We start from the raw sequence: 12,771 nt of genomic DNA, 5'->3' as shown, positions 1-12,771 counted from the left end.
TCAAAGCTGAAAAAGGATAATGTACAACTTCACTCCTTCAAGTAAAAATGGTATGAAACACTTTAGAATAACATAATCCTCCATGAAAATCCTTGTCCAGCCACTACATGACTTTAGATAACTTATTAACTTCTCTGAATTTTAGTTTTAAAAGAAGTAAATATCTTATTTCATAGGGTCCTTATAAAAGCTTTATTAAATTAGATACCTAGCACTATATAAAAAATGCAGTATTCTCTTTCATTTCTTACCTATCCTGTAATAACACACTTAAAAGTTACCTTCTCCATGTTCTCCCTGACTTTCTAAGCCACGTACTATTTTCATACTCTGAACGTAGAAAATATGTAGCATGTGTTTCTCTATAAATAAACACAATTTTGGAACCTTCTAATATAGGAGAAAGTGAATTTGAGACTATATTATGATCTTTCTCAAATATAATCAGGAAGAAAGAGGGCTAATGAATAGTTTAACTATTTTTAAGGGTTTACATAAAAAAAAGTATATATCCTCATTCAAAGAAACTTAGAAAATTCCTCCTCCACCAATCCAATGATATTTGTGTATTTAATTATATCATTAAAGCACAATTCTACAGGATGTCTTCTAAGCCATCCCTGAAAGTCCCAGGGAAATTTTCTGCTTTCTTCAAAGTATAAGAGATACTGCTTCGACCTCACTTTTTCAATTTAAATACATTTATTTTCATATGTGTCTTCCCCATCAGTCTAAGTTTTCACAGTCAGTGACTATGTTTTACCCTGTTTGCACTCTACTGCACTCTTTTCCCAAACCAACACATAGCAGCACAGAGCCTATCATAATTCAGGTAATCAAAAAATATTTAAGGAATGACATCTAATCTCTATCAGTAAGTTTTTTGGGGCCGGTGCTGTGGCACAGCAGGTTAAAGCTCTGGCCTGAAGCACTGGCATCCCACATGGGTGGCAGCTCTAGTCCCAGCTGCTCCTCTTCCAATCCAGCTCTCTGCTACAGCCTGGGAAAGCAGTAGAAGATGGCCCAAGTCCTTGGGCCCCTCTACCCACATGGGAGACCCAGAGGAAGCTCCTGGCTCCTGCCCTCAGATCGGTGTAGCCCCGACCGTTGCGGCCATCTAGAGGGTCAACCAGGGGATGGAAGACCTCTCTCCCGCTCTCTCTCTCCCCGCCTCTCTGTAACTCTGACTTTCAAATAAATAAAATAAATCTTTTAAAAAAATAACTTTTTTAAGAAAAAGAGTAAATAGCAAGGTCATAAAAAAGAAGTAAACATAAACTTCAGGAACTTATTTTTAAATTAAAATTATAGTTCAAGAATATATAAATCACCAACATTCATGTAATGGAATTCTGTACAGCAACAAAACCAAACAATATAAAAACTATATTCCACAGCATGACTATCCATACTGAATGTAACAAACACGTAGAGTGACAGATACACATCAAAAACGAATATATGTTGTACAATACCATTTATATTAAGTCCAGGAAAATAAACTAATCTATGTTACTAGAAAACAGGATAATGATAAACCTTGGAGAAAGGAGAAAAAGAAATATTTTTGGATCCTTTTAATGTTATTTATGATCTTTGAATTGGTTACCAAATTTTCAGTTCAGTTATTAATATGTCAAGCTGTTCACACACAATATACTTTTCTGTAGATAATTAATATTTCAATTAAAATTTTAAAAACAGAATTGAAAATGTACTATTGTTCTGTTTTGAAAAGAAAAAGAACATTAAGACCCAGGAAGCATCTTGAAACCCAGCAGCACTGTCACTACAGAAACATGCACAGCACTATCTGTAAGACTAACACTTCATTCTGATAGGAGCAAGAGGGTTGCGACACTTACTGCCCACTGACCAGCTCTTTAGTGATTCTCAAATTTTAACAAGAGATAAATTCAAACTTAATTAATGCACTTGAGATTCCAGCCATTAAATATTACTGATCAATGTGTCTTCTCTAACAGAACCTACACCAGATCCTATACTTTTCAATCCTTTTCTAAGGGCCTAACAGAACTAAATGTAAATACAATGTAAAATAGTAAGCAAATAAAATATTTCTGAAAAGTATACTGTCACACATTTGGAAGCCATGTAGAGCAGAATTAACAATAAAATATAACCAAAAAGTTCACAAAAAGTAAATTCTTAGAGATACAGTAATAGCTCGTCCACGGACGCTAAAATATTCAAGTATTCGGCCGGCGCCGCGGCTCACTAGGCTAATCCTCTGCCTTGCAGCGCCGGCACACCGGGTTCTAGTCCCAGTCAGGGCGCCGGATTCTGTCCCGGTTGCCCCTCTTCCAGGCCAGCTCTCTGCTGTGGCCAGGGAAGGCAGTGGAGGATGGCCCAAGTGCTTGGGCCCTGCACCCCATGGGAGACCAGAAGTACCTGGCTCCTGCCATCGGATCAGCGCGGTGCACCAGCCGCAGCGCGCCGGCCACGGTGGCCATTGGAGGGTGAACCAACGTCAAAGGAAGACCTTTCTCTCTGTCTCTCTCTCTCACTATCCACTCTGCCTGTCAAAAAAAAAAAAAAAAAAAAAAAAACAAACAAACAAAAATATTCAAGTATTCATGTTAATAGGAAAATGTAAATGAGAAAAATAATTTATTTTCAATCTTACAGTACATGTTTATCTGTACTGATTAAATTTCATTAGCTTCTAGCTCACATGTAATTAAGTTTAATTCAGAAATTATTTTAAATAAAAAGTAATATAAACTGTTGTTGATTTACATATAGATTAGTAATTCAAAACATTAAAATTTTTTACATTGACTAAAGCCTTATTTTGAAAGCTGTAGCTTATAGTAAAAGTGTTTTATACAAAATATAAAAGGATACTTCCAAAAGTTTATTGAAAAACAGAAATAAATTTATTTTGGTGCAAAAAAATTGGAAACCCATGAATACTATAGGTCTGCCAAAAGTTCATAGAAAATATGGACCACATAAAAGACTGCATGGTTTTAAAACTTTTGGGGGCTGAAATAAGTGTATCTTTTAATTCTATCTTTCCACAAAATTTTTTGAAGTACCTTAATATACATATAATCATATCTGTAACTTTAATAAACTCTAGAATGTGGAATCCAAATGAAATAGCTTGTATAACTTGAAGAAGGGGAAACCATGAGTGGGAACAGAGTTGACATTTAATGACATAACAAAAATTTACTCTACGAAAATAATCCTCACTCACCACAGGAGTTAAATAAAATTCCCCATCTTCATACTGATTTTGATTTAGTCAAGCAGTATATCATGTATCTGGCATTTCACTGAGTTCAAACTGCACTTAACTAAGCAGTATCTAAATATACTGAATTTTCTATTTACTACTTTGAATACAGAGTTGCTAAGAATAGACTGATCAAAAATAATTTATTTCCTATTAACTAACTTAAAGCAACTATTTGAAAGCAATATATTTCTGTCAAACATAGCAAAAATATCACCACAGAATAATGCAGAAGTGGTCTTATCTACAAAAAAACAAAGCATAACCAAGTAAATATTAACATTCTGTGATCTCAGGCTTTCGTTATTTAATTGGACTATTTTGTTACAAATGTCTACAGACATATTAAACCACAGACAATATTTATAGTAAGTCCTACACATACTTAAAATAAGCCTCTCTTATTTAAATATTCTTTCCTATACAGGTGATAACTTATTTTAGGAATTCTGGCTTTTTGAAGAAGAAATCTCTATAGTATATTGCAATATTTATACTAAAATTGTTTTAGCCTTACACATAATAAATAAATCAGCACATAACTGAGATAAGTTTTCATAAATACCTATTAAAACTGCTAGCAACATCTCAACTGGTATAAATCCCACACTATTTCTTGATAGATCAGAATATAGAAGTTGGAATCAAACGCAGCATGTGCTATGTATTTGCAAACAAAAACTTAAATGTATCTCTATATAACATAATAAAGAACATTAAAATATGGGTGAGTTAGAACAGCATGAAATTTATTAAGATAAATCGTCCCTTTTCTCCTGCTCTCTCTCGGCCCTTCTCTCCTGCTCTCTCTCGGTTCCTCTCTCTAGCCTCCTCCTCTGGGCTCTTGGCTCTGCTCTCCTCTCTCCTCTTATCTGCTCCATCTTCTCTCCTTGCTAGCTCCTCTCTTCTCTGTTTCTCTCTTATATTCTGTTTCTCCTTTTTTTCTTCGCCGCCCCTTCACTCTGGTCTGCAGGTTGTACCCCAATAAACCCTTTCCCTTGCAAAAAAAAAAAAAAAAGATAAATCAAGAATAATCATCAAATAATGGAACTGGTTTCAACTACAATTTCTATTTTGTTTTTAATTTTCTCTATCAGTATAAAATGTCCCTGAAAATGTAAGAATTTACATTACTGATTCCATTATTAAATCTATGTATTATTAAAGGAACACTGAAATATTTCAGATAAATTATTTTTCTTAAACATCACTGAATAAAAACTTAATGGAACATATATCTTATAAAAATAAATTACACACTATGATGAGAATGCAAAAGATGTATTCCAAATTGAAGTAATTCACCTTTTAAAATACTAAAACAATTTTCACTAGAAAATAATTTCATATATTTAAGCAATTATTTCTTTTAATACATGAAATCATTCCTTTCAACTAAAAATGTATGATTAGCAACTATTGGCTTGCTTTCTGTGAATCTCTTCAAATTAAAGGTAATGTGATCTTCAATTAAAGCAATTCCGCCCTGAATGAAAAAGATTAAAATCAACATTTCCCAAAATGTAGCTACTAGCGACATCAAATATATTCTAACTCTATATAATGAGTATAATTTTCACTCAGTGGCTATGAATGAGTGAAATTATTATTCAATAGATAAATATTCTGGCCTTGATATTAACTCACAGTACTTTTTTTGAACCTTTATAGCCCCTCAAAAAAAAAATTGGGCACTTGTGCATTTTATGTCCTATTACAATATGAAAAAGCAGTACTTTATAATACCTCCAACATGGATTGTCATTAAACCAAAGAGTTATTACTGGACAAAATATACTATGAACATATTTAAGAAATTAAAAAGATTTTTTAGTGTATCAGTAAAAGCCAGTACTTCAGATATTTTCTAATGTTTTGCATAAAACAAACATATGGACATAAGACGTTTGGTTTTTTCCCTTCCAAGATAATAAATAGAAATTAACGTAAACCACATTTTAACGTAATACTTACCAGCATGTGGGGAGTTTCAGAAGTTTACCATAAAGAGCAGTACTGAAAGAGGGAATAATCGGTACAGGTAAGCAATAAGATCCACTACAATCCAAAGACGTTAGTCCTGCCTGGAAACCGAATATCTGAAACAAAAGAAAAGATCCAAATGTTCACAGAAACAATCTTTTAATAAGCACAGGATGAAATACTTCAGTTTCAATTTGCTGTACGACAGCTGCACACTAAGTGTGTTCCAATGTCGTCTTCCACTTTCCAAGCGATCAGAATTTTCTTTTATTCAATTTGACATTAACCAAATCAAAATTAAGATATATAAATATACAGTATTTCTTTCACATCTCTGAAAGATCACCACTCTTTCTATTGACTAAATTTGTAAGTTCCACATTTCTATATATAGCCCTAATATAGTAGTTTGTTAAAATGTTCATTTTTTCATAAATAGCTGACTGCATTTTCTACCTTCTAAAAAATAACCTTAATAAGTGTTAATATTTTATAATTAACGTAACATTAAGTACAAGAACAATCTTAAAAATGTGTTTTGCCTTCAAATTGCATTATACATACATGAAAATGAACCTACAGAATGCTACTCCTTCCATTTTCTTTTGTGAGGTTTTACACACAAGGAAATTTGAAATATGGAAATTTGAAATAAACTACTCTTCATATGTTTATAGTTAAAATGAGCAGATCACACAAAAGAGTTTATAAGCAATCCTTGAAATTCATAGACAAGATATCTATCCCAACAGAAAGAAACAATGTAACATCACATTTGATATGAAACATTGTAGAAAACTGGCATTTCTGCTTCAATTATTCCCAGTGTGATAAAAGATAAACATCTTATACTGGGAATTCTGAAACAGCAATACAAAGAGCTATTGTTATTCAAGATGCAAAAGCAATTTAACCCCAAAATTTGTCTTATTATTTTTTATTCCTTGGATTTACAAAGTAACAACTTCCACACAAAGGTAGCTTAAAATATTCAAGGAAAATGCACATTATGGAAAAACTCTGCATAGATTTCAAAAAAATTGTGCACTGAAAATAAATTATCTTTAAATTCTATTTTCCATAAGCATTTTGAAATAACTTTACATATACTGATTAACTATAAAATTATATTCTGAGACATGTTTAAAATTTCCTAATTTTTGAAAATATTTGTTTAATGAGTATAAGATGATCAATTTTTTAAAAGTGTTAATCCATTTCCAAATGTTTTCAAAAAGTTATCATGTCATGATTATTCATCAAACTGTCAAGTCAATTGTTCTAAAATAAATTTCCACTGAATAAAGTAACATTTCAGAAATAAGGCATTATTGAAAATGAATCTCGATGTGAATGGAAGGGGAAAAGGAGCGAGAAAGGTGAGGGTTGTGGGTGGGAGGGAAATTATGGGGGGGAAGCCATTGTAATCCATAAGCTGTACTTTGGAAATTTATATTCATTAAATAAAAGTTTTTAAAAAAAGAAATAAGGCATTATTAGCAATGACATTTTCAGAGAAAATTCATTTCAGAAGACCTACCCAAGTACTATCAATTCACATTATTTAATAATGTAATTACTATCAAACAATGTATCAAGGTGAAGTGATACATCTATTTAACTTCTATAGGTCTTTATTAACCAACTGGTAAGAAATACAGGATTAAGAAGGGAAAGGAAAAGTCACACTTCTAATACTAAAGCGATTGCTTACAATCATTCATTAAAATTTAGGTATTTCACACTCATTCCTTTTGAGGACCTGTTCTGAGCAACACTGTGTGCTGGAACTGTGCTTTCTAATTCCTTCTAAAGGCCCATTATTTCAAGGATACTGAAAACTACAAATTAATATGACTTAATCCCAAACACAATTATTCAAACAATGTCTAACCTTCACATATTTCTAGTCATATGAATAAGGGTAATACCTTAACATGTCATATCACCTTATGTTCAATAAGAACTCTCAAAGCCACTTTCTAATTTTCCATTACATGCTCCAACAGTATAATCAGAGACACTATCATTAACCACACTGCAGAGGAGATCCCCTGCTGGTTGTGTGTAGAACTGCAAAGGAGTACTAGGGAAGTTGCCTATCACTGTTGTTTTCTAAAAAGTTTATATTTCCATCTTACACAAAGATGCTTCTAAGGAAAAATTCAAGTACATAAAAACAGTATGGAAGAAGGTACATTCAACAAAGTAATTATCTTCTATAGATAGCCAAATTAATTTTATACTTAAAGGATCGTATTGGGCTTCCTATCATTCACCACATCAAAAATAACTATTTCAGTTTCACACCGGTGTTTGGCAACATGTGGAATACATGCATTCCAGATCAAAGGGCCTAGTTCAAATCCTGACTACTCTGTTTCCAATCCAGCTTCCTGCTAATGCTTATTCTGGAAGGCAGCAGATGTTGGCTCAAGTACTTGGGTCCCTAACACCCACATGTTATGGGATCCTGGCTTTGGCCTGGCCAAGCCCTAACTGTTGCAGGCACTGGAGAATGAACCAGCAGATGGAAAATCTCTGTGTCTTTCCCTTGGTTCTCTGTCTTTCAAATAAAATAAAAATCAGAAGTTTTAAAAATAATTATTTCAATAAAAAATTTTAAACTCCTTCTAAACTTCATCAAAGATATACATATTTACAGTGACTATGTAACATAATAATTTGTCAGCATCTTTTGACCTAGATTATAAATACTGAATCTGGAAAAAGGAGATCCAGCAAAATGTGAATCTAAGTTGCTAAGGAGGATAGTTTATATAACCAGAAATAAAGTGCTGAATATTATAAACCAATAGTCTAAAACAGTAAAAATGTATGAAGCAATAACTACCAGAAGCAATTTGAGTAAAAGGAAACGCAAACTTGAATAAGATTAACTACAAATAACATTAAATGGAAAGTTAAACATGTAAGGCCACTTAAAAATATGCAATTAGCAAATAATAAAATACAACATCGATACTCCAACATGTTACAACAAATGTTCCTGACAAGATCTCAACAAAAAAAAAACTGTAATAAATTTAGCAACATCATAATACAAATTATTTCATTTTAAACAAAAATTACTGTGATGAATTAGTATTTGCAATTTTAAAATCATAAAAATCAAGTGATAACAAAAACATAAGTTATGTAAAATCATTTTTATGTTGTTGCCATTTTAAGACACACAGTAAAATAATATAGCTAGCATCTTAAAGATGCTTCAACAAAGACACAAGTAATCATTGTCCCTTTCTCCTGGAAAGGGAAGGTTGATTCTCCACTTACCCTTAAAGAAAAACAAGCTGTCAGACCACCACCTCCTCTGCAACAAGCAGTAAAATAACATTTGTCTCCTTTCATCAGCAAGTATCTTCAAAGAGTAGCCCAAAGTCTACTACAATTTTTTTTTTTTTAACCTACACACTTAAACTCCCCAATCTAGTTTCTGGGTAAGTATTCACTGAAACAAAAGATAACTATGGGGAAAATGGTACTTAGGTTTTTCAATTATGGAGGGAAAGGAAGAAGTATTATTTCTTGCTTTTTCCCCCCTACCAATAATTTAAGCAACTAAAATGAACACTGTCCTGGTGTCATCTTTATTAAAAAAAAAAAAAAAAAAACACTGGCTCAAAGACTTGGACCCCTGCCACCCATGTGGGAGTACAGGATGGAGTTCCAGGCCCCTGACTTCAGCCTCAGCCAGCAAAGGCAGATGGAGCCATTTGGGGAGTGAACCAGCAGATGGAAGATTTCTTTCTTTTCTTTCTTCTCTCTCTCTCCCTCTCTCTCTTCCTCCCCTCTCCTCTCTCTGTAACTCTGCCTTTCAAATATATAAATCTTTTTTAAAAAGAAATAAAATCACTTCGAATATTACAGCAAGAACACTTGCAACTAAACAATCAAAAGAAAAACCAATTTAAAAATCGGCTGAAAATCCGAACAGCTGTTTCTTGAAAGAATAAATAGAAATGGCCAATGAGTAATAAACATGTTAAAAAAGAGCTGAGTATCACTATTCATGAATTCTACATAAACATAGTATCTTTGAAAGGTCTAAAATTACATCTGCTTCAAGAAAACAAGGCAAATACTTATCTGATATTCAAATTTTGTTCACAGAACACAATTTGATTGGATATATTGTCTTTGATAAGCAAAAATACTTTCCACTCAACATTTCAGTTCATCATTGTGTGAACCTGTGCTGGAATGCACTGCTTATGTAAAAAAGGAAAAATGGAATAGCTGGGCAAAAGTTCCAATAATTCTCTTCACATAATTATTTAACAAGAAATTTGTCTTTTATATCAAGAGATTAATATAACTTTGAGAAATGTCACCAGAAAATGTGGTTAAACTTTTCTTTAAAGACACATTTATTTGAAAGGCAGAGTAACAGCACAAAAGAGAGGGAGAGAGATCTTTCATCCAATGGTATATTCCCCAAATGGACTAAATAGCCTGGATTGGGCTAGATAGAAGCTTAGAGACACGAAGTCCATATGGTCCCACATGGGTGACAGGGGTCCAAGCACTTGGGCCATCCTCCACTGCTTTGTGAGGTGCATTCGCAGGGAGCTAGATTGGAAGCGGAACAGCAGGGACTCAAACTGATGTTTATATGTGATGCTGGAATTGCAGGCAGCAGTTAACCCCCTGTACCACAATGCCAGCCCCAAACCTTTTTTTTTTTTAAGATTTATTTTATTTATTCAAAAGGCAGAGTTCCAGCAACAGAAAAAAAAAGGGTGTGGGGAAGGGGAGAAGGGGATAGAGACTTCCACCTGCCGGTTCACTCCCCAAATGACCTCAACAACCAGGACTGGGCAGGCTAAAGCCAGGAAACAGGAGCTTCATCACGGTCTCCCACGTGGATGCAGTGTTACCTGCCAATCATTATACATACTCTGGGCATCTTTTTTTATAGATAACTTTTTTTAACATTTATTTATTTATTTGAAAGGCAGAGTTACAGAGAAGCAGAGACAGAGAGATGGTCTTCCATCCACTGGTTCACTACCCAAATGGCCACAACAGTCAAAGCTGGGGCTGATCCAAAGTCAGGAGCCAGGAGCTTCCTCCAGGTTTCCCACGCAGGTGCAGGAGCCCAAGGACTTGAGGCCATTTTCCACTGCTTTCCCAGGCCATGGCTGAGAGCTGGATCAGAAGTGGAACAGCCGGGACTCAAATAGGCACCGACATGGGATCCCAGTGCTGTAGGCAGCAGCTTAACCCTTTATGCCACAACACCGGCCCCCTCCCTTTTTTTGTTTTTAAACAAAACAGGTTGCCTCACAGAAATGTTCTCTTCAAAACTGTGTTTTGAAGCATCCATATTGAATCACATGCTCTTTCATTATGCTTACAAAAACTGACAGAATCTCCAAAAGTTCAAATTACTATAACCTTACAAATATTGATATATGAACCTCAAGAAACTGACAAAAAATCTTCAAAAGATGTACACATGTATTTTCCTTATTTAAGTATATTGGAATAATGAAGAAACCTTACATATTACTTAAATCTTAAGTTTCAAAGTATCAAATTTATGAAATTACAACTTCAAGGAGAAAAAAACTTACTTGATGCTCCTGAGGCCAAACAGATTAATAATAAACAAAACAATCACTTTTCTTACCTTAAGGTAACAGTGCACATAGCAATAATGAAGCAGATTATCCGAAGGCTGAGTAAGGCTGCTGACCACATGCACCAACTGTTCTGCATACATTGGCACAGAATGTTCCAGATTAACTTTATCCACAAGTATCTGAATGGATGGCAAAGGTCGAAGAGACTGGAAATTTGTAGCATTCATGAAGTTACTTGAGGTCTGGAAAAATTGTGTTCAGTTTATTAATTCAGGAGTAGAGTAGCGGCTGATGTGCTGTTCCCTCTATTAAGGCTTTAACCTAAACATTATGCAGTAACATCAAATCGATCTAGTAAACATGCCTTTCCGTATAACTCTTGCTATAACCAAACACAAACATCTATTTTTAATATGTCTCATATTTCAAAGAATATGTATTTATGGCAAAATTATCCTTACTTTTTTACTAATACTTTTTATTTCTTGATGTAGGTATTTTCTTCACTATAAACTCAATCATTCCAAAAACTTTTCTAGATACCAACAGCCAGTCATCTTTTACTTTTCTTTCCCTTTATTCACATTTATATAACTAAAGAACTAAGTGTCACACTTACAACAGGCAAAGTTTACAGGAAAAAAAGAACTTCAATGTTCCATACAGTATCTACTAAAATTACATGTTAAAGTCTCAGAAAGTCCTAAGAATCCTAAAGAGGACTTAGTATTCTCAGTGTTACAGAACCTTTCTGAGTTTCCAATAAATTTTAAAGATGCCCAGAGGGGCCAGCGCTATGGCATAGTAGTTGAAGCCACCGCATGCAGTGCCGGCATGCCATATGGTGCCCGTTTGAGTCATGGCTATTCCACTTAGATCCATCTCTCTCCTATGGCCTGGGAAAGCAGTGGAAGATGGCTCAAGTCCTTGTGCTCCTGCACTCGCATGGGAAACCCAGAGGAAGCTCCTGGCTCCTGGCTTCAGATCAGCCCAGCTCTGGCCACTGCAGCCATTTGGAGAGTAAACCTGGGGATGGAAGACTTTCTCTCTGCCTCTGCCTCTCCAACTCTGACTTTTCAATAAATAAATGAATCTTTTTAAAAATATGTTATCTATTAAAAAATAAAATAAAGATGCCCAGAGTACATATAATGATTGGCAGGTAACCCTTTCCTGCTTTTCCTTAATGCCTTCAAAATGCCAAACCTATGTTACTCAAGGAGAACACTATGACTTCCCTCCCAAGAAGAATGTGAAAATATGACAATAACAAATTCATTGTTCTGTTTTCTCTTTTTAAGTATCACAATACTACTGGCATTCACGATGCATTGACCACACAATTCCAAATTTTGTGGATGTAGTAAAAATGGTGCTTAGAAAGAAACTTAGAACATTAAGTGCACATATTAGAAAAGAAGAAATCTAAATTCAACCTAAAACTAGAAAAAGAAGAGCAAATTAAATCCAAAATAAGCATAAGAAAAGAAATAATAAACACTGGAGCAGAAATCAATGAAACTGAAAACAGATCAAGGGGAAAAAGCAAGAAAATCTGGTTCTTTGGAGAGGTCAATAAAAATTTGTATGCCGCTGGATAACCTAATTTAAAAAAGAATACATGACTTAAAATATCTGCAATGAAAGAGGAATGTCACTAGAAATCCCATGGACATTAAAGAAATACTATGAAAAATTTTTTGTCTATAAATTTGATAACCTAAATGAGATGGACTAATTTCTTAAAAGATACAAGCTGAGGACCCTGGGTACAGTGATAACTTTTAGATAGAACACCAAAGACAGAATTCATGAAAGAAACAACTGTTAAACCAGACTACACTAAAATTAAATTTTTTTTACTTTGTGAAGCATACTATCGATATGAGAGGACAAGCCACAGAAGAATGGAAA

The 12,771-nt window shown here is 34.0% G+C and overlaps 1 protein-coding gene across 17 annotated transcripts in view; it reads right to left on the bottom strand.

Annotated features, from left to right (window-relative positions):
• The window catches only part of VPS13B (vacuolar protein sorting 13 homolog B), a 779,033-nt gene that overhangs the window by 672,789 nt on the left and 93,473 nt on the right, over nt 1-12,771 (bottom strand). For all 17 annotated transcript variants that reach the window (XM_089336373.1, XM_089336374.1, XM_051844658.3 and 14 more), the window contains exons 15-16: nt 10,905-11,099; nt 5,240-5,364 (exon numbers count right to left, since the gene is read on the bottom strand). In XM_089336373.1, coding sequence (XP_089192499.1) covers nt 5,240-5,364; nt 10,905-11,099 — 320 coding nt within the window. The remainder of the gene's footprint in view (nt 1-5,239; nt 5,365-10,904; nt 11,100-12,771) is intronic.

This window comes from Oryctolagus cuniculus, chromosome 6 (assembly GCF_051225735.1).
Source record: "Oryctolagus cuniculus isolate XC-2025 breed Fujian yellow rabbit chromosome 6, ASM5122573v1, whole genome shotgun sequence".
Taxonomy (NCBI): Eukaryota; Metazoa; Chordata; class Mammalia; order Lagomorpha; family Leporidae; genus Oryctolagus; species Oryctolagus cuniculus.
This window is presented reverse-complemented; position numbering and strand designations above follow the sequence as displayed.